Below are 22,781 nucleotides of genomic sequence, written 5' to 3'. Positions count from 1 at the left end.
AGGCAGAAAGGCAGGCAGAGAGAGAGGAGGAAGCAGGCTCCCCGCTGAGCAGAGAGCCTATGCGGGACTCGATCCCAGGACCCTGGGATCATGACCCGAGCTGAAGGCAGAGGCTTTAACCCACTGAGCCACCCAGGTGCCCCTAAAGCTTATTTTTTATGGTGACGTTTTAAGATTTCTCTCTCCAGGTCCTTTATCAAAAGTATTCGCTTTTCAGACAGTCTAAACCATTTGTCTTATGGCTTCTGTCTTTGGTATCCGTCTCCTCTCCCTCACAATATAAATATTCACTTGTATGTTCTTTTAGTAATTTTATGATTTCATTTGGAGATCATTATATCTGGGAATCTCAGACTTTTTTGGAAGAGATGATTTCATTTTTCCCTCCATTTAAATCCACTTAGATATAATTGCCTTGCCTACTTTTGACAACAGCGCCATGGAAAATTGGGGACTATTGATATTCGATGAGTCATTATTGTTGATGCCACCGAACGATCAAGTAACAGACAAAAAGGCTGTGATCTCCTTCATTCTCTCCCACGAGATCGGACATCAGGCACGTGGTAAAATGGTCTTTCTTACTTCACTTATTTCCCATGAAGAGAATCCCCAGCCGCTCTGCCCAAGAGAGCAAAAAAACTAAACAACACCTCGATGGTACACCTGATTTTAAAAAACTATTCGAGAAGTCGGACAGTGAAGGCAGGTTCTGTGTAGTCAGATCTTGCGTGAACGTGAACTGTTGGTGTTGGATCAGACCTTCCAGGCCCGTTGGGAGGTCAGGTATTTACATCCAAAAGTAAGCCGCTCCCCAGAATCCTCTTCAGGGGAAGTACGCCAACCAGGGCTATGGTTATTTTCATGCCATCTTAACATAAGGGATGTCCAAAAAGGCCACGGACAGATGCCCACCTTTCCTCAGGAGATTGTTATGAACTTTGTTTTTGCTTTGTTTGAAGAGGAACTCAAGGGATACAGGGAACTGGTTAACATGTCAGTGAGATGAGCAGTCATTAGTCCTCAAGCCACATACCCGAAAGGGACGTAAACAAGGATTTATTTCATTAGATCTGTGCTTCCATAATGTGATTTTAGAACTTTAGTTTTGTTTGATGGAGGTTCTCACATCTGCTTTTTGACCTTGACTCCGTTAATACAAGTTTGTTCAGAAAGAAGTGATCTAAACTAGGAAATTGTTCTCTTCTTGTTGCGTGGATCCACAATAAGTTTTGGGAAAGAACGATTTACTGGGAGAGAATAATACCGTGTTGCGTAAACACAAACTTTGATAAGTTTCGATCAGTCCCTGCCCCGCCCAGCAATGCCATTTTTTAGGATTGCTCAAGCGGGCCATAGTTCTGGAAGACCGGCTGCTAGCTATTAACGTGTGACAGCTGTTGCAAGAATTTGATTAAATACTAGGGCACAGATTAGTTGGTGTTAGAAATTATTGGTTTTTTTTTCCTGATTCCATTCATCATCCATTTGACACTTTGCTAAGCCCAAATAGAAAATAATTATAGCAGAACGCACGAGTGCCTTGGACATGACACAGATCAAAACATGCTCTTAACACAACACAACTGCTTCCAGCAAAATTCTAATGTAGTCTAGAGTCTAAGATGCTGTAATTAGTAGGTGTTAAGTGAACATTCCAGACTTCTGCTTTATTTAAATTAACATAACTCTGGGGAAGTGGACAGTTTCAGACCTGCTACTCCAGCTTACCTTTATCTTTGAGCATGACAGTTCAAAAACAAAAATTGCTTTCAATTGTTGGATGTGAAATGCTTCTTTCAAAGAAATGCATGACTGGTATCTTTTCACGTGAAAGCCACAATATGCTTTTTGGAGCCCTGTTTCCAGTTCTGTTATTGAGGGATTACAGTTTCATTATGTCTTTGACTTTATACATATTGAAACATGCAATTACAATGAATTCCTAAAATTAAACTTAAGAAAGCTCTTTTTTCTCCCATCTCCAAAAGTGGTTTGGAAATTTGGTTACCATGAACTGGTGGAATGATGTCTGGCTCAAAGAGGGCTTTGCATCTTACTTTGAATTTGGAGTAATTAACTACTTCAATCCTAAATTCCCAAGAGTAAGTATGTCTGTTACATTTACTTTTAATTGTTTCTTCTAATTATGAAACGGGTACATTTTGTTGTTTCATATGTGTACAATACAGAAAAATAGAAGGAATATTAAATTACCTGTAATACCAGAGGTGATCAGTGTTATCTTTTTTGTTTATGTTTTCTTTTTTCAGGCTTTTACTCATTAAGTATTCACAAAAGTGGGTATTACTTTTTTACACAGAAACATGTAATGCCTTGTGTACTTCATATTATATCAAGAGCATATCCGCAAATCATTAAGTCATTTTTGAAAACAAGATTTTTAAGGGTTGCCTAATATTTCATTATATCACCTTATAAGGTGTATGCCTATTATCTTTCCCTACTACTGGATTTTAGGTCATTTTCCCTTATTCCTGCCTAGACTCAATTCTAAAGCCACTGTAATCAGTAGCCTATGATTTTAATGATGAGTAATATGCTAATTTATATATTATAAAATGTTATATAATATAGATCAGCTGGGTAACTGATATCTTATATATTATACCCAACGCCATTTTGCTATTTTGAATAAATAGCAATATGAAAATATCAATTCATGAATATGCAAATCTGATGGTTTCAACTGTGAGTTCTATTTCTGGTCATTTATGTAGATTCACCAGTGCTTTTCAGGATAGCATGATGAAACAGAATTGGTTTTATTTGACTTAAAAAATTTAAATGTTTAGGGGTAACATCATTCTTTGACGTGTACCTCACTTCTTGATAACAAGCCCAAGATCCTTGCTTTCACTCTGTCCCTGCCTCTCTCCACCTTTCTGATGCTCAAGGCTGTTCAGCCTGCGGCTTCCTGGCTGTGCCTCATCCCACCTGGGTTTCCAAGCTTGGTTCTTTTTTTTTTTTTTTTTTCTTTTTTAAGATTTTATTTATTTATTTGACAGAGAGAGAGAGATCACAAGTAGGCAGAGCAGCAGCCAGAGACAGAGGGGGAAGCAGGCTCCCCGCTGAGCAGAGAGCCCGATGCGGGGCTCGATCCCAGGACCCTGGGATCATGACCTGAGCCGAAGGCAGAGGCTTTAACCCACTGAGCCACCCAGGTGCCCCCCAAGCTTGCTTCTTGAGCTGTTTTTTTTCTTTCCCCATTATTGCTCAGTATATTAATATTTGAACGACTGATTGATCTCCACTGGCCAGATCTTTATCACAGGCAAAATGTAATACCACCCAGTTTGAAGGAGATTCTAAGATAATATTTTTCCTATTCCACTGGCAATAAAATTTCCCCTTTAGGAAAGGATGAAGATGGTAGATACATGATACTTGAGTTTTGTTGATTATTTGGCAGAATTCACTGTTGGCAAACCTAACTTGGCCCCTCTGAAACATTCTCGAAAAATCCTCTTTTTTTAATGTGTTGGTGAAATTGTTGTTTGTGGGAAGCAGTCAAGTCGCAGCCTCTTCATACCCCGGTTCCATGACCCCCACACTGTGCTTTGCGGGGTTCCCATAGATGGTCCATGCCCCCTGCAGTCCAGCCCCTCCTCCTCCCCTGGGTTGGGCATCATTATGTGGATGAGGAGACGGAAGTCCTGGATGGTTGGGTGACTTGCCCAAGTCATCTGCGTGATAGGGACAGAACTGTGATTATAGCCCATTTGTCCAGGTCTTGTCTGATGATGAAGGTAATAACCATAGTAATAACAGTAATACTGCGTTTCCTGTTCTCTGAGCACTCAGGACCTATGTTCCACGTAGTGTGAGTCTTGTACGTACATCATCTTACTCGATTCCCAAAACAATCATCTGAGTGTAGTTGTCACTCTGTCTTCTAGTTGAGGAAACAGGTGTAGGAGCTTTAAGTAAGTTGTTCAAGGTCTCATGGCTACTCTGTGTTGGAGATGAGGTTCAGTTCCAGATGTCTCTGACTCTACAATCATGCCTTCACCTAACTGTGCTCTGCGGAAAACACACATAGGAGTGTTCTTGTCCCTCAAGAGTTAATGGGGGGTGTGGAGGAGTTCATTATATGACTCTTCATTTACATGAATTTTATATACATAGAGAAAGCATTAGTTGTTTTTAAAAGTTCTCTCCATATACTTTGTAGCAACAAAATTGTTTGTATCTCTGTTTTATAAGATAGAACCTATGCACGGTTCATGTCATCTATAATTGTTTATAAAAGAATTCGGTTGTATCCCAAAATAACTCTGCTTGGGTTCAATAAAAAAACCAGTTCATTCCCATGAAACAATTAGATTCACCCTTTATTTTTTCAGTTGAATGGAATATATCATTAACAGCCATCAGTTACCTCTTTTTTTTTCTTTTTAAGATTTTATTTATCTGACGGACAGAGATCACAAGTAGGCAGAGAGGCAGGCAGAGAGAGGGGGAAGTAGGCTCCCTGCTGAGGAGAGAGCCCGATGTGGGGCTCGATCCCAGGACCCTGGGATTATGACCTGAGCCGAAGACAGAGGCTTTAACACACTGAGCCACCCAGGCACCCCCATCAGTTACCTCTTAATACTACTGAAATTGGCTAAGGTATTATTGTATCTGGGGAAATTTGATGGAGATATATTACTAGTGATTTTGAAGCAAAGATGATAAGATTAACCGCTTTTTGTACCAGTTTATTTCTTTTGATCTTCGGTTTCTCAATTGCTCTTTCCTTTTTTCTTTTAAGAGTTTATTTAGTTGAGAAAGAGTGAGAGATAGAGAAAGAGAACACACACCGAGGGAGAGAGAGAAACAGACGCTCTGTAGAGCAGGGAGTCCAACGCGGGGCTCAATCCTCGGACCCTGGGATCATGACCTGAGCCAAAGGCAGGTGCTTCACTGACAGAGCCACCCAGGCACCCCAAAGTCTGTGCTTTTAACCACAGTGATATGCCTTGTAAATTTATTATGATGAATACTGTTATATTTCTTAGGATAATAATACATTTAATAAGAATAGATATTTTTCTCTAGAATCTTGCAGCTTGCAGGAAGAAAGTAATGGTGGGTATGCAGACTCACTTTCTCCAACCATTGTATTCAGTGCCCAAATACAATTTTTAAAAAGGCTAATATCACTTTTCATATAAGTGTTTCCCTCCAGCAGGACTGGAACAGGTGGGGAGAAGAGTCACCTTATGGGAGGCCCAGAGGAGAAAGACCTTGGGGATCTTGAGGAGGAGATGTCTGTCCTATTCATCACAGTTAACTTGTGTGATGACAGTGACACCAAGAAGACAATAAAAGATCTTACACCAGGCAGGGAGAAGAGAGACAGACTATCCATTCCGAGGGAGATAGAGGAAATTCACAAAATATGGAAAAGGCGATGCCTAAAGGTGTTCGTTAAAATATTGTTTAAAACAGTAAGAAGCTGGAAGCAATTTAAATTCCTGGCTAATAGGGAAATGATGAAGTCAGTAATGGTTCATGGCCTCAGTGCGCCATTCCGCAGCCCCGCATTTATTTATTTTAATGTTTTGCTTTTGCAGAGTGTTGTTCTATGCTCTGCTTTGAGAAGAACGATGTCATATGTGATTTGACCACACTGTGATCTTCACTATTGTGTTTTGGCTTATTAAGTCTTTGGCTTATTATATCCAATTTATGTATGTTTCATTTATAATGCAGCGGCCGTCTTTAGGGATAGTTATGAAGATGAGGTATCAGAATTTTGAAACGTACGTCGTAATGAATAAGAAGGACAAAAGTGTTTACATCTAAATAAATACATAGGGAAAGAGATTGGAAAAACAGAGCGCTAATGTTCTAATGGTGACTGTCTTGGAGATGGAGGAATATGGGTGTTCTTTATCTCCTCTGTTTTCCTCGTTGGGCTTAGAGGATACATGGGTCAACTGTGAGGCACTCTGAAGAATGCTTGAGGGTTAAATTAATAAAAGCTATGCTGAATGAATCAGGTCAGACTTGCACAGATGTCTCCTCTCACTCCTAGCTTCTCAAAGCGGGACTATCAAACTAACAACATTAGCATCTCCAGGTAATCGATTAGAAGTACAGAACCCCACCTGAGACCAACTGCGTTCATGTATGAATCGATCAAACCCCCAGAGGATCCCTATTCTCATTACAGTTGGAGATGTGTTGCTCTAGATGAAAGGCTGTCTTGTTTCTAGAAGAGCCAAGTTGGACAGTAGCCTAATCAATGGTGTTAATAAATCGAAAAATAATATGTGAGGAGAAGAGGGTTGGTTGGAATGTTGGCCAATGGAAGTGGGCAGAATTTGAAGGAGTCAACTGGGGGACCCCAGAAATGACCACTAGGGAGGTGAGGCTGCTTTTGGATTATGAGAGGGTTTGCCCAGCTCTGCTGGGCAGGAGCCAGCTGTCTCTGCGGCTTCTTTGCCAGAATCCTTTCTTTGGCTCTGCCATGCCCCACACCTCTTTGGCTGTATGTTGGTCTTCCTTCTCTCTTTTCTTCAAAAAAGAAATGGCCCTTGTCCTGTGTCTGAGAGAGGTCTAGTTTTCTGGAGAGTTCTGTATTTACTCAAATATAATAAACTTTCTTTTCCTAATGCATGATCTAGAAACTGTCATATCCAGCCCATGAATTTATTTCCAATTACAGACTAGGACAGCATCATCAAAATGGTAAATCTGGTGCGTTTTGGTCTGTAAATGTTCATTGAAGAGAGACTGACCCATTTTAAGGGGTTACTAATAAAATTATCAATACAATTCTACTGGATTAAAATCACCTAGAGATGCTAGTTCCTAGAGGGTCCTGTCTGTGTGACTGAGGACCTTGTTTGGGGAAATGTAGACAGCTCTCTTGGAAAACATGTTGACTTCTGTAATGGGGTTTTTAAAAATGGAAATAAGAAGGGTATTAAATGGGAAGGGAAGTACCTTAGATATTTTGTTATTCAAGGAATCCTGAGTTATTCAGTTATTCCTGAGCACATCTGAATGATTTTTCCCCTCTTCAGTGTCCGTTTTTGAAAGTATTTTTGAAAGTATTTTGAGAGTATTTGAATTTTGTGCTTCTGTGACACTGAAGAAATTAATGTTGCTCAATCTTTTCCTTTTAGAATGAGATCTTTTTTTCTAACATTTTACGTAATGTCCTCAGTGAAGATCACGTCCTGGTGTCTAGAGCTGTGTCCTTGAAGGCGGAAAATTTCACAGAAACCAGTGAAATAAATGAGCTCTTTGACTTGTTTACTTACAACAAGGTAAAATCAGTTGTATATTGCCTTTTAATTTGCACTCTTGCAATAAGGTGCATAAAATGAATTCAAAGGATAGTAGGCTAATATGACACCACACAGGCTTTGATACAAATAATCGTAATTTTGTTCAGCAGATGGATTTCAGAAATTACGGTTAAATCAGTTCTCATCTAGCAAATATTATTCAAGCCCATGTTAGGTGCTCAGTACCACCCATCATTATAAAACACTGAGACAACTTGTTACTTTTAGGGTGAACCCTTCTGCTTGGTGGAAATTTATTCTCACCATGTAAACATCTCGGCTTAAAATATTTTGTGTGTCCTGAATTCTTTATATATAAAGCATGTGTTCAACTTTTACCTATTAGTTAATGACAGTCTACTATTTTATCAACATATTTGGGGATAACCCAAACATTCAAATGAAGTATGCAATGTAATTGGAAGAAAAGCCCAGAATATTGCTTATCAAAATGGAATGTGTCAAAATGGAATGTGATATTGCTTATCAAAATGGAATGTATTGAATTTGCTCAAACAATGGACTGTTTTCTTGTCCTAGGGGGCATCTTTGGCCCGAATGCTTTCTAGCTTCCTGAATGAGAATTTATTTATCAATGCACTCAAGGTGAGTTTACAAAATTGTTGTGACATAGAAGGCAGGAAACATAAATTGTTTAGGACATGTTATTTATTTTAACCTTAACTTTTCCATTTTTTTAACTTCTTCATTCTTTGCAGTCCTATTTGAAGACATTTTCTTACTCAAATGCTGAGCAAGATGATCTATGGAGGCATTTTCAAATGGTAATTGTCCTACTTCCTGACATGCACATTCAGTGAAGGAATGAGTGAGTGAGTCAATGAATGAATGAACTAAGGACTCATTCCCATAGAGAGTTGAGCAGAGTTCTGAATTAGGCCCAGAATATCAAAAATGAAAAATAGAATAGCCAGCCATGTAGTTTCTTTTGGGAGACTGCCCCTGAAAAGATTTTGATGGTCAATATTTGCTCCTGTGATACTTTTTAAAAACAGGTCATCGATGACCAGAATAAAACCCTTTTGCCAGCCACAGTGAAAAGCATAATGGACAGTTGGACCCACCAGAGTGGCTTTCCAGTGGTCACCTTAAATGTATCCACCGGCACCGTCAAGCAGGAGCCGTTTTATCTTGGAAAGGTTAAAAACGAGACTCTCCTAACCCACAAGTAGGTACATTTGCTGCTCTGTCCTTGCCTTCCCTGGGGTTGAGCTTCGATCCAATGGAAAGCAGCCTGTGGGTGAGGAAGCATAATGGCGGGCTGGGTACACACTCTTCTGCAGTGGGCTCTGTGCTCTGCGAGGGGTATTCCTGGGGTGCTGACATGAGGCAGAGCCCCCGATGTCCTGAACAAGGCCAGAGACGCGCACTGAGGGATTCGAGACAGTGCCCTATCCCCCGCATTAGCAGGACATCAAGCAACCAAAGCTTTGGGGGTTATGTACACTCTTTGTCCTTCAGACAGAAGTGTACTTTTGTTCTATTTGACTGCCTCTCAAGCAGAAGCCTGAGTGAGAGGCAGTCAAATAGAACCATGTTGGCCTCCTGTCAGGTAAGAGAAAAGGGGTTCCTGGTGCACAGTTGTCTTTTTTCAGTAGAAATGGAACTGAATGGTCACCAGCCCCGGAGGAATAGTTCCACACGTGTCCGAAGGTACGCGTGTGTGTGTATTGCTAGCCGTGCCTATCAGATTAGAATTATGGCCTTTAGAGTCTCTCATACCTGGGCTTAAATATCAACCTCACCAAAATTCAAACCTTTGGTAAGTCTAATTGAAAATCTCTCAGTTTTAGCTGCCTTATCAGTAACGTAAATGCAACAACGTCTGTCCCAGTGGATTGTTGTCACAAGGAAATGAAAGGCTGAGCCTAAAGCAGCTTAGTGTTCATCGCTTCCTCTCTCCTTCCCTTCCCTTTCTTAACTCGTCAGACGATGTTCAAGAGTACCGGATAGCGTTCTGATGTTCACATCGCACTGCGGTGAAGTATTAGCGCAGACGAGGGAGTAATTTTCCAAGAGTATCACCCAAATACGGAGGACATGCTGCTCTTTCCTTAAAACCCCAGAGAAAAGGAACAGAACGGAACGTCCCTACTCACTTTGCTATTCCGTGATTTTTTTAAATAAAAGTTTTTATTTTAATTCCAGTTAGTTAACATCCGGTGTCCTGTTAGTTTCAAGTATACGATGTTGTGATCCAACACTTCCGTGCGGCACCATGTGCTCATCACGATTCCGTGACTTTTGCGAAGATGGGTGCCTTAGCGATTAGATCAACACAGACCCCCCCCATTCAAAGGCCTTGAGAAACCAGACTTGTGAGCATTTGAGCAAGATTGCAAATCCTGTCCAAACTCCAAGGACTGTAACTCTTCCGATGACTAATGTCCTCCTGTGGTCGCCTGGATCTTCCAGGTCACGTCCACCAATGTGGGAAGAATGTCGGCATTCAGTAAATGTGAATCATCTGATCCGTGCTGAACGCTTTTCAGATGGGGAGAAAGCTTGAGGCAGAGAGGCATTTTGAAATGTTTGCAAGCTTTTTCTTCTGAAATTACTTTTTGCCTCTCTTGGCACAGAGGGGTTTAGGTCTGTCTGCAACATTCGAACAACCCCCAAGTGAGGCCAAGTGGCTATAATTTAATATAAACAGGTCTTGAAATATAAACAGGACTTGAGAGTTTCAGATACAGAAAGAAAGAAAGATTGAAAGAAAGAGAGAGGGACGCCTGGGTGGCTCAGTTGGTTAAGCAACTGCCTTTGGCTCAGGTCATGATCCCAGCGTTCTGGGATCGAGTCCCACATCGGGCTCCTTGCTTGGCAGGGAGCCTGCTTCTCTCTCTGTCTCTGCCTGCCATTCTGTCTGCCTGTGCTCGCTCTCTCTCCCTCTCTCTGACAAATAAATAAAATCTTTAAAAAAAAAAAAAAAAAAAGAAAGAGAGAGAGAGAGTTAAAAGAAAGAAAGAAAGGAAAGGAAAAGAGAAAGACGAAAGAAAAAGAAAGAATGAAAGGAAGGAAGGAAGGAATTCAGATACAACACTCTCTTCGTAGCTACCTTCAGTTATAAAAAAAGTAAAGAAGAAGAAAGACTAATAGAGAGTAAACAAATGGCCAAAGAGAAACTGGCTTATGAAAACAATAGTGAAAGGCTCCTGGGTGGCTCAGTTGGTGAAGCGTCTGCCTTCAGCCCAGGTCATGACCTCAGGGTTCTGGGATTGAGTCCAGCACTGGGCTCCTTGATCAGCAGGGAGCCTGCTTCTCCCTTTGTCTCTCACCCCACTCTTGGACTCTTTCTCTCCCCCACCCCGCTTTCTCTTCTAAATAAATAAATAAAATCTGTAAAAAAAAAAAAGAAAAGAAAAGAAAAAAAGAAAGAAAAAAACAACAATGAATAATCCTAAGAGCAAACCCTTGCCTATCCAGAGTGAAAAACCAAAGAATTTGAGTCCTGTCTGTCATTTTATCATCTCAGTTAATAGGGGCTCAGAGTTTATATCTTATGTTTGAAAATTAATTGAATTTTTGGTTTCTTCCTAATAAGTGACACATGGATTGTACCTATTCTTTGGATAAAAAATGGAATTACACAGTCTCTAGTCTGGCTAGATAAAAGCAGCAGTAAGTAACAGATTTTTAAAATATCTTCACATATATGCATGAATATATATTACACACATATATAAAGGCAGAGAATAAAATGTTGGAGCAGATAGCCTTTGAAAAGCTGTCTTGCTTAAAACTAAAATATTATATCATTGTTGTCTTACCTAACATAGAGCTTTAAAGAAAATTTTCTAATTGAAAACCATTATATGTGAAAAAATACAATTATATGGTATGATCAGTATCTATTTTAGAATTCTTCTACTTTTTTTGGATGATTAGGTTCATTGTTGAGGATTAAGAGGATATAGTGTAAATATGAACTGGAAAAATTTTTTAGGTGCACCATTTCACACCTTTCCCATATCCCTTTGTAGAAATATTCCCTGAAATGCAAGTTTCGGCTTCCGATCATGACTGGGTGATTCTAAATTTGAATATGACTGGATATTACAGAGTTAACTATGATCAATTAGGTTGGAAGAAGCTCAATCAACAGCTTGAAAAAGATCCTAAGGTAAGGTGGCTTTTTATACCTGTTACTAAATGTCATTCATAATGCACTCTTGAGTCAAGCTTTCATAAACCCCGCTGGTGAGAAGAGACTTTGCCCTCACTGCCAGCTCTCACCCTAAACCATACTGGATTTTTTCCCCCCTCATTCTTAGAAAGGGCAGATTTAGCACAATGTATTGTGCTTTTGAGCATTAATGTCATTTTCCTTCAGCCGTTTTACCTTTCTGGGTAAAAATCAGAATACATTTTCCTACTCACCATTAGTTTTATGATCTCAGACAAGTTACCTGAATATTCTGTTTCCGTGTCTTCACTTTAGATGGGAATAATATACAGCTTTGTTACTTACCATGAGGATTAGATACAATGTAGGTAATCATACGCATACAATTTCTAAGCCCATCAAGGGTACCCAGTCTATGCTAGAAACTGTGAATTTTTAAAAAATTATGTTCTTACTCTCCCTTGGAGAATTTAAGCCACAAAATATCAACAGACTCTAATACTACTTTATCACCAAACATAAGTCATTCTGCCATATAGAAAAATTAAAATGTTGGCTGGCTTTGGTTGGTCAGATTTTGATTGGTTGAATTCAACCAAATCTCCGTTGTTGGAGAAGGATGCTGGCGTTGGTGTCTCTAGAGTTGGCTCTGCCATGAAACTCTGGACAGTTAGTTCATGGAGGCACCATTCTTTAAGCTAGAATGTTGAACTGAAAGATATCTTTGGTGTCTCTGTCTTCGAGGTTCTCTGGAAGTATCTAGCAGCCTCTCTAGCAGAAGATGACCTATGGTATATCGGTCCAAATCTTGGCTTCTGTGTCTGGTACCCTTGTGTGCATGCCTTGGTTTTCACATCCATATGATGATGTTTTGATAGACCATCATTAAATAAAGAATTGTGAAGATTAGATAAGGTGATATATGTATCCTCTTTTCTTTTCTTAAAGATTTTTATTTATTTGACAGATCATAAGTAGGCAGAGAGAGAGAGGAGGAGGAGGCAGGCTCCCTGCTGAGCAGAGAGACCGATGTAAGGCTCGATCCCAGGACCCTGGGATCATGACCTGAGCCGAAGGCAGAGGCTTTAACCACTGAGCCACCCAGGGGCCCCTATGTATCCTCTTTAGCAGAGGTTGGACACAGATCAGTCTGTCAGGACATATTCAGTAATTTGAAAAAATTATTATAAGGCTTTTGAATAAGGTTCCAAAATCCACACATCGTAACATTTTATTTTCAATTTTTTTTCAGAGTAGCTACCCTCTTACTGGTTTCTGAGGGCACTGTAAGCCATGGAAGTAAGGCCATGCCATTCTAGCAATGATTTTCTTGCAACCACTGTAGACTTACTTATTGAAAAACTGAGGTCAGTTATTCCTAATACATGACTGGGATGTCTGTTATTAGTATTAACTTAGAAAAATGGAAGTGTTATTACTGCCAGAGAAGAAATGAGACCAAGGAAAGATTGAAGCTTGTTGAGAGGCTCAAAACGAGTGTTGTGAAGATGGATTTTCTGAGACCAAACCTGTGAAAATGTGTGAGGTGTTGAAGGAAGGGGATAGGAGCCTCTGGGCCCCTTGAGTCCCCTCCAGCTGAGACAGGTTCCTGTGCCCTGGCCATGCCATGGGGCTGTAGCCCAGGCTTAAGCAGCTGGGTTGGCAATGGACTGCTGCCTTTCCATGATTCTCAGGACTCTCTTGGTGGCATTGGATCAAATTAGTAAAATCTTGACAAGACAGACACTGCTCAGAGGACTTCAGTATTATCAAAATAGGGCTAAATAATGAGTACTTAAGGTTTCCCGTGACAAAACTTCTCCTGACAGCAATATGGACAGTGCAACACAATTGAGCACACACTCCTTGTCTTGGAGAGCCTTTTCAACATGACATCCCGTTTTCGTTGTCACCATGCTGTTTTTTATTTCAGGCAGTCTTTTGGCAAAACTCTCTGCCAGATGAAAGGCTTATGATTGATGTCCAGAGGGACCATTTACCAAAAACAGATGTATAATAAATAAATCATGGGGACTATCCTCAGTGATCACCATTTCTCTGCTCGTGTGACAATTCACACGAGGGGGCTTCATAAGCGACCATGATTTTGAAACACTGTTATGATTTTGCAAATTATTTTGTGGCTAAGAAATGCTCTCATCTTTTCCTGCACAAATTTGGATCTAATTTGCAGGCCATTCCTGTTATCCACAGGCTGCAGGTGATTGACGATGCCTTTTCCTTGTCTAAGTGAGTATGTTGTCTTCACCGCTGGCTTTTAAGAGTACATTGAGAACGTAATAAAACGTTACAGCCTAGTCACTGTGCAGTGAAATTGCTTCTTTAGTATACACAGGGTCCAGGTTATTCAGATTAGGATCAAGTTCTGTGGGTACAGTGGAATTTTAGAACATAGAAGTTGCTGGAATGGACATCACCATGGGTGTACTTTGAGGGCATTGTGCTGCACAAGGGAAGCCAGTCACAAAAAGACAAATATTATGTGATTCCATTTACATGAGTTCCTTGGAGTAGTCAGAATCCTGGAGAGACAAAAGGGAAGGGTGGTAGTTGGGGGTTGGGATTGGGGGGTGCAGAGTAAGGCAGTTAGTTTAATGCTGGACTGAGTTTCAGTTTTATAAGATGAAAGCGTAAGTCAGCATCTTAAAAGGAATCCCTTTAAAGGAGAAGTTTTAAAAAGATGCAGTAGAGAAGATATACTGAGGAAAAGGTCATCATGTTTAAATATTTAGGGGATTATCACAGAAAGTATTAGAATTGTTATTTTTTTTTTAAATTTCCATCAAGAAGAAGAACTCAGGAGAAAATAAAGGTGATTTGGGCTTGCATTTATAAAGGTTCCTAAATATTAACAGATACATTTGGGAAGGTTGTAGATGCATTTGTATTTTTCTGTGATATTGTAAATTAAGGAAATAGCTGACATATATATAAAAAAAAAAGAATTGCTAGAATTAGACTATCTATTGAGATTTTGAAGTGATTTTTGTTACTCTAGGGTGATGGCTATAGGTAAAATTTTAATGAGATATGGCCTGTATTTTACTATACTATAGAAGTATAGATTTTATTTCTATTACATTTATTCAGTAGAAACTGTGCTATGTTTTCATTCAGGTAATTCATATGTATCTAGAATTTAAATTTTAGACAATAAAATTAAAGAGTTTGTATAGTAAACTACCTAGTGTGTTCTCTCTGTCTTTCCCCGTCCTGTTTCTCAAAGGAATGTCTGTTTTATTTTGTCCTTTGTTTCTGTATCACTTCTCCCTCTGTGACCTGCGGCACATTTGCTCACCCCACCGCTTTGCTGAAACCCCTCTCCAGGACCACCATGACTTTCAAACTATTGACCACATCCTCCGGGAAACCTTTCTTGTCTTCTCTCATTTTCTTCTCTCTTTCCTTTGGATGGCTCATGCCTTCTTATGGTTTTAGGGGTGGTTTTATTATGGGCACGTAGAATGCCCTACAGATACAAGCTAATCAGTAAAACTTCAGGAAAGGAAACGTTTATGACTTCTAAGTCTATATCTCCACCTGTCCCCTTCTGCCTTCTGCATATCCTGTGGTCATTTAAATTTAGGATCTTCCACAGCAGATTTTTTTTCTGTCTCTGAATTGTTTCTGCTGTCAGTTTCTCTCTGTCTGTCAAGAGTGCCACGATTCTTTCCATAACCCAAACTTGAGACCCCTTTGACTCCTCTCTTTCTCGCTCTCCATCTGCCGACCAGCCAACCTATCTTATCTCTTCTTTCTTGAGGATGTCTTTTGGATTCCCACCTTACGTACCACCTTCACTGCTTCCATGCTAAGCCAAGTGTCCCTCATCTTTTACTTTGCCTGTTGCGTTAGCTTCCAGCCTTCCGTTCCTTTCATTTCCATTCTGTCTTCTTCAGCACAGTGGCAATAAAATTTTTCAGCATCGACTTCGTAATGTCACTCCCCCCCCATTATTTAAACACCTTCCCACTCCATGAAAACTCTTCATCTTGGCATTCAAGGCTTTCTACGGTGTTGATCCCACGTATTTCCCAAGCTCCACCTCTCAACTCCACTCTGAAGAAATCCGGTGCCTCAGCTGCTTGGTCTGCTCTCACACAAATTCCCACTTTATCTTCTTTGTTTTAAGTGTCCTTCCTCTTTGTCTCTATCCATTTCCATTTTACCCAGCCTTCACTACCCTTCTCAACATCCTCCTCGCAGGAGGCCTTCCCTGACTTCACCATCACACGCATGGGTTTTCCTTCTTCACTACTTTTATTGTATTTGTTGGCTTTTCTCAGACTCATGAACAGCTTCTCATGCATAAGCCTCCGGTCCGCGCTGAAGGAATAAACTCCTCAGTGGAAAGCAAGAGTCGTGGCCCACATTCTGGTTCGCGTTCCCGCGAGTAACTGGTAGAGCATTCGATAATGACTCATAATCAGTAGTTGTTGAATGGAAATTGTACTCCCATAACAATATGTATGAAATTCACAAGGATTTTTTTTGCCCTACGAGCAGTCCAACAGTTGGCCTGGATTTTCCTCTAGTCTCCCAAAATTGGGACACTTGAATGTACCAAACTGTAATGGAGGGCCTGTCCACATTTCTTGGCTCCCATCTTATCAAGGAGCTAAGTAAGACCTCTAGCTTCCTGATTCCACAAACTTTTTTTTTTTAATTTTATGTTTATTTTATTTATTTTATTAACATACAATGTATTATTAGCCCCAGGGGTACAGGTCTGTGATTCATCAGGCTTACACACTTCACAGCACTCACCATAGCACATACCCTCCCCAGTGTCCATATCCCAATCACCCTCTCCCTACCCCCCTACCCCCGGCACCCCTCAGTTTATTTTGAGAGATTAAGAGTCTCTTATGGTTTGTCTCCCTTCTGATCCCATCTTGTTTCATTTATTCTTTTTCTACTCCCCCAAACTTCCCGTGTTGCTTCTCAACTTCCTCATCTGATTCCACAAACTTTATTAAAGTCAGGCATCGAAGCATGGAACAAATATGGAAAGTGTGCAAACCATTTAGCGAGTGGAGGTTTTTTGAGTGTGTATTTTTTTGAACCAAACAGAAACAATTATATTGAGATTGAAACAGCCCTTGATTTAACCAAGTACCTTGCTGAAGAAGATGAAATCATAGTCTGGTATGCGGTCTTGGTGAACCTGGTAACCAAGGATCTTGTTTTTGATGCGAACAGCTATGATATGTACCCGTTATTAAAGGTAATTTCCTTCTTTGTTATGTGGTTTTAAAAAGTCCTGTCTTCCTCTTTCCATATCTAGACAGCATCTGTGGAACACATCCTTCCCCAAGTCATAGTCTATTAGTTCTAAATATGTATTCATTTTCTTAGGAAGGGCTGGTTACTCTTAGTCATACTTTAGTCATGGCCTGGTCTAGGAAATGAGTATGAGAGAAGTTTGGAAAAGTCTTTAGTTCTTGGTGAAGCGACAGTGTGCCCTAAGAACCCAGAAGTGGATGGAAATGGTATGCTTTTTGTCTAACAGCCACTCTTCTGATTGTTAGTCAAACAGAAAGACTTTTAACAACCCTATAGTCATCATTGAAGTACTCTGGTCTACAGGACTAGGGCTTCACCAGAGAGGTATGTTCCAGGAAAAGTAAACACTTGGAAGCTGCTTTTGCTGCTGGCAAGTGACAGAGGGAAATAGGAATTCATCAAGCAATGGGACATCATCATACTTCCTTCATTAGATCTTAAACAGTGATCATAAGAAAGATGGCTCAAGGGCAAACCAAAGGAACAGCTGGGAGTAAGGGACCCAGAGAGTAAGGGACCAGAAACAAACCATAGAGTGGTCCAGATGATAATTACAAGTGAGCTTCTGGGGCTGATGGAGGACGAGATCACAAATACCTCATGGGTCCAGACTTCTTTCCTCAGCTGTCCAGAGTGCCGGTCCAAATGTCCTTGACTGTGGGGATGGTGACCCAGAAAAGAAGACACTTAAGTGTGGGATTGAGGTGGCTCATTGATAAACTCTGATTCCTGCTTCTGGATAAAGAAGTAATAACTAGGATTTGCTTTTGTTTGTCTTCATTTAAATTTTTTTATTTATTTGGGAGAGAGAGAGAGAGCGAGAGAACACACAAGTGAGGCAGGGGAGTAGCAGAGGGAGAAGGAGAAACAGGCTCCCTGCTGAACATGGATCCCAGGACCCTGGGATCATGACCTGAGCTGAAGGCAGATGCTTAACCGACTGAGCCACCCAGGTGCCCTAGGATTTGTTTTTAAGGACTGTCAATGAATAATATCTACTTTGTTCTTAGGGATGTATTATAAATGGATAACTTTTATAACCTTGCTGTTCACCAGCTGAGAGCTCAATCAAAGAAACTTTATTTCTGACTCACGGCGTAAAATTGCCTGAAGCATAGATCAGTCATCCTTATTTTTCTTGGAGGTATAGATACAAAGCATGGAAGTGCTAAGGTAGAATGTTCAACAGTTTTAACATTCATCGTTTCTTTCTCTATTTTGAATACACCCGAAAATGTTCCAGGTGATATGAAATGGTAATAAGAGCCATGATTTATCAAGTTCCTACCTACTATGGAGTGTACTCACGTACATAATATTGTTTTGTCCTCATCAAAAGGTTATATTGGTATTCTCGGCAATTCCATTGTACCAAAGAGGAACCTGAATGAAGGGAGGCTACAACAAAATCAACCAGTTACACGTTTAGTAACAAAGAAAGACAACTTCTCAGGAGACACCTATCACTCCTGTATTCCTGTCCTTTCAGAGAGAGGGCAATACAGTGCAAATTCAGTGATGCGAGCCAAAGCTAACCATAGATTTTCCTTATTGTTCATAGAAGTATCTGTTGAAGAGACTTACCTCGATATGGAATGTATATTCAACTATTATCCGTGAAAACGCAACAGTGTTACAAGACGACTATTTAGCCCTGTAGGTATTTTTTTAAATTTCTCTCTATTGAATATGTATATTCCATTTATTCATTTCAATTTATAACTGAATAAAATGGTCCATGTTAAGAGGTGGGTTTCCAGATGTATATTAGGAAGATCTCGATACCTATGATTTAACTGGGAGATTTTGCATGCTCCTTGAGACCAGTGGCTTTGGGATGAGTGAGCTACAAGTTTCCTACTCAGAGATAATAGTTTGGGATCTTAGTTTACCTGCAGGGCTCACACCTGGACACACAGGAATCTATAGCTCTGTTCTCTCAATTCTTAGGCTTCTGGTTGAGATTTTGAGTGTGTCCTGCCATTGGTGAGGGGATTATACAGAGTAAAACCAGCCTATACCAATGAACTGAAGGCATGGGAAGGCCACCAGAGAAAAAAGTCCCTTCTGTTTGTTATTAATGACAAAAATTCAATCATTCCTTATACAAATATGAGAGGAGTTGCCTGGAATATTGCAGTCACTTGTGTGTGAGCACGAGTAAGTATTGCAAATGATTTCCATGTGATTGGTTTGGTGAGGGCAGTAAGCATGTTGTCCTGGCGGTCTGGGAAGGAGGTTAAAGGTAAAAATCGGGCTGCGGTACCCCTGACCTTCCCGTGACCCAAGATCTGTAGGGAGTGGGAGGTACCAGAGGGGAACTTCTAGATTTAGGGAGGGAATTTGTTATCTGCGACGGTACAGGAATTCTGTTTACAGCTCTGATCAAAATCAGGCTGAAATCAACCAGACCGAGCAAAAAATACAAAATAGACAAAATTAATTATTCTCTCTCAAGAGTATCCTTCCGAGAAGGGAGACATTTGCGTGCTCAGGCACGTAACTAGAAGGACACAGGGTTGACTAGACATGTAAATGGGAGACAGTGAGGACTAGTGGGACAATCCGTGGGCAGTCGGGTTGGGTGCCTGAACAGGAAGGCAGAAGTGTGCTCACTCAGGCACCACAGATGTTAGCCAGCCATATCCTTAGCTCCCCTGAACTGGACTCAAGTGACCTACTTTTGGTAGCTTCCCAGGGCCATTTGTCTTCCGAGGAACCTTGGAGAATTGTGTACTTGTAGAGAATCCCGTCTTGCTGCATCCAACTTGGGGTGGGGAGGGAGAGAGAGGGAGGGTGTAGAAATGCTCAGAACCATCTTTTGGAGGTCCTCCACCCTTGGCCATCCTTCCTTCTCCTTATCGGAAGGTCAGGCGGGGCTGAGGTTGCAAATGGAGGGTGGAGCAACCCCATTTGGCTCTTGCATTTTCTGGAAACTTATGGCCCGTTTGAATTCCTTTACCTCTGAATCCAAGTTGGAGAGACTCAGGAGTATGAAGAGCGATGCCTCCAGACATCGCTTCTCTGGATCAATTACCGTTTTTCACTGTATCCTTTTGAACTTATTTTGTTCCGAAAGAAAATGTATACCATTTCTCAGCTGTCAAAACAACAAACAAAACAAAACAGAAATCTCTATTCTTTATCTGGACATGAACATAACTCGCCAGACAGAGCAGAGGAAGGAACAAAAGTTCTAGCGAGGGAAAGAGCATTGTGGAAAGAAAAGAAACTCTTCCCTCTCCTTTCCGTGTAAAGAGAAAGAACTTCATTTTTCAGGGTATTAGATCAAATGCTCTCAAGTCTTTTTTCTTTCTCTTCATAAGACAATTATTGTAAAAAGAGAGGAAAAATAAATTGATAGCAGATGCGGACTGTGTGTACTCCTGCGTGTGTTTGAGGGAGATGGAGGATGGCGATAATTTATTTCCGACTTTCAAAAAAATACCAGTCTTTGGAGTTTATTTGGTGCCTGAGAGCTTCTCAGCAAATATTTCTCTGAGCCCTAAATAAGTCTGCCATCCACAAAAGCTAATTTTTTTTTTTTTTTCACAAACCCGGTGGTTATTAGAAGGATATTTTAAAATAAACCCATCCTCTCACGAAACACACGCAGTTGGAGAAAGGAAAAAAAAATAAGTGCAATAAACGTAGCAAAACAAAATGTTTTTCTCTGTGCTTTCCTTTAAGAGTAGCCCTGGAAAAACTTTTTGAAACGGCATGCTGGTTGGGCCTTGAAGACTGTCTTCAGCTATCAAGGGAACTCTTCAAAGACTGGACGAACCAGCCAGAGAATGAGTAAGACGCACATTGGCTTGCCCTTGGTTCTTTCCTAGTTCTTTCTTTCTTTTTTTTTTTTTTTTTTAAGATTTTATTTATTTATTTGACAGAGAGAGAGATCACAAGTAGACAGAAAGGCAGGCAGAGAGAAAGGGGGGGAAGCAGGCTCCCTGCTGAGCAGAGAGTCCAATGTGGGACTCGATCCCTGGACCCTGAGATCATGACCTGAGCTGAAGGCAGAGGCTTAACCCACTGAGCCACCCAGGCATCCCGGTTCTGTCCTATTTCAACAGCAATAATTTCTCTACCTTTTTGATGTTCTCTTTCTGGGAGTGATGGTTTTATTTTCTCTTGGGTAGTCTGTCTCCTATTTGTTTTCCAATAGCCCCACCCCACCCCCTTTTTTTGGCATTGCCTACGGTAGGTCTGCACATGACAGCAGATTCGAATTTACACAGTGAGTTGTACCCTGGGCTACTCGTCGTCAGTACATCCCCTAAGAAGCAGCTGCGTGTGTCTGGAGTCTTATTTTGGTGGTTCTTTGATGGTTTACTACTGTGATGTATATGTAAGTGTGTCCAAGGAGCGCATTCTCTATGAGTTTGTATTCCCACGGACAGCTGACACGAAGACTGTCTTTCTGGTTTTACTCTATTACCTTTAATGCATGACCTCAGGTGGACTTTTAGGAAATGTGATCGTAACACCTGAGATGACGCATTCCAGGCTGGCTCCCTTGGTAGAGCCTCTGACTCTTGATCTCAAGGTTGTGAGTTCAAACCCTGTGTTGGGTATGGAAATTACTTCAAAAAAAAAAAAATATGCACCCAAGCTGAATTATCAACGTACATTGATCGAACTATGATAATTTCCTTCTTTCTTAGAACCCCTTAGCTTCTAAACTAATCTGATGTTCTTTTCTCGCAATATTAATGCTCATGACGTTTCTGCAGTTGACTTTCTCGAGCCCTACTTTTGATCTTCGTACCTGAGATCTCAACATTTTTTTCTGGATATATCCTTCCAAAAGTAGAACACCCTAAGTAAATACATAACGTGACGACTATGAGAAATACCATTGCATGTTCTACCTTACAGAATACCTTCTCCAATTAAAAGTGTCATCTTATGTTATGGCATTGCCTTGGGAAGCGAGGAAGAATGGGACTTCCTGTTGAACATGTATGCGAATAAAACAAAAGAAGAGGAAAGGATTCAACTCGCTTATGCAATGAGCTGCAGTAGAGACCCAAGGATACTCAACAGGTGATTACGGTCAACTGATCTTGGAAGTTCCTGGTAGAGGAATGCAATTAATGAACCAAAGGGAGAAAAACAGGAACTCAGAAAATACCTGTCTGTGCCTTACTGAGTTGGCACCATATAGAATTTTAGGTCAACTTGTGGAAATTCACTCTTTCTATTGGATAGTGTTTGCCCATTTATTTTCTTTATTTAAAGATTTTATTTATTTATTTATTTATTTGTCAGCAAGAAAGAGAGAGTATAGTCAGGCAGAGGCAGAGGGAGAAGCAGGCTCCCTGTGGAGCAAGGAGCCCGATGTGGGACTCAATCCCAGGACCCTGGGATCATGACCTGAGCCCGAGGCAGATGCTTAACCCACTGAGCCACCCAGGCATCCCTGCACATTTATTTTCTGCAAATGCTTCCTTGCAGGTACTTGGAGTATGCCATTACTGCATCGCCTTTCGCTTTTAATGAGACAAATGTCATTGAAGTGGTGGCGGCGGCGGAAGTGGGCCGGTACATTGCAAAGGACTTTCTAGTCAACAATTGGCAAGCTGTGAGTGAAAGGTAAGAAGGAAATACGAGACCTCTCTTTCATACAGGTCATTGGTTCTGTGCTAGGCGCTCAGCCTTAGTTGGGCTAGTTCACAAAAGTCCTTTGCCTTGACCAGAGAAGTGATGCTATTTCTTGCATTTCATCTCATCTGTGGAAGAGAAGGACACTTACCCTCAGTTTCAGCTTTCTGTATGAAAATGAGTTTGCCTGGGATTATACCTACCTCAGTTTCCCCACTGTGCCCCTTAAGAAGTTTGTCATCAGAGACATAGAGTAGAGCAAGTCATGTTTTATTGGCATGAGTGCTCACCAACCACTCACTTATTTTCTGAGGTAGACCACTGTGTTTCAAGAAACAGCAGTGTTCATGACTACGTCCGCCTGGCTGTGGTTCTGTCTTACCTATCAGAGACCTTTCACATATCTGGGTTCCATATTC

General features: G+C 40.8%; 1 protein-coding gene across 1 annotated transcript in view; it reads left to right on the top strand.

Annotated features, from left to right (window-relative positions):
• Positions 1 to 22,781, top strand: part of LVRN (laeverin) — a 66,350-nt gene that overhangs the window by 31,343 nt on the left and 12,226 nt on the right. The window contains exons 5-18 of the mRNA XM_059175814.1: positions 405 to 559; positions 1,992 to 2,105; positions 7,143 to 7,286; positions 7,848 to 7,913; positions 8,027 to 8,092; positions 8,324 to 8,496; positions 10,870 to 10,946; positions 11,309 to 11,448; positions 13,646 to 13,701; positions 16,546 to 16,699; positions 18,320 to 18,414; positions 20,449 to 20,556; positions 21,637 to 21,804; positions 22,216 to 22,353. Coding sequence (XP_059031797.1) covers positions 405 to 559; positions 1,992 to 2,105; positions 7,143 to 7,286; positions 7,848 to 7,913; positions 8,027 to 8,092; positions 8,324 to 8,496; positions 10,870 to 10,946; positions 11,309 to 11,448; positions 13,646 to 13,701; positions 16,546 to 16,699; positions 18,320 to 18,414; positions 20,449 to 20,556; positions 21,637 to 21,804; positions 22,216 to 22,353 — 1,654 coding nt within the window. The remainder of the gene's footprint in view (positions 1 to 404; positions 560 to 1,991; positions 2,106 to 7,142; positions 7,287 to 7,847; positions 7,914 to 8,026; positions 8,093 to 8,323; positions 8,497 to 10,869; positions 10,947 to 11,308; positions 11,449 to 13,645; positions 13,702 to 16,545; positions 16,700 to 18,319; positions 18,415 to 20,448; positions 20,557 to 21,636; positions 21,805 to 22,215; positions 22,354 to 22,781) is intronic.

Source organism: Mustela lutreola, chromosome 5 (assembly GCF_030435805.1).
Source record: "Mustela lutreola isolate mMusLut2 chromosome 5, mMusLut2.pri, whole genome shotgun sequence".
Taxonomy (NCBI): domain Eukaryota; kingdom Metazoa; phylum Chordata; class Mammalia; order Carnivora; family Mustelidae; genus Mustela; species Mustela lutreola.
The sequence above is the reverse complement of the archived record's forward strand: the minus strand, read 5'-3'. Positions and strand labels throughout refer to the sequence as shown.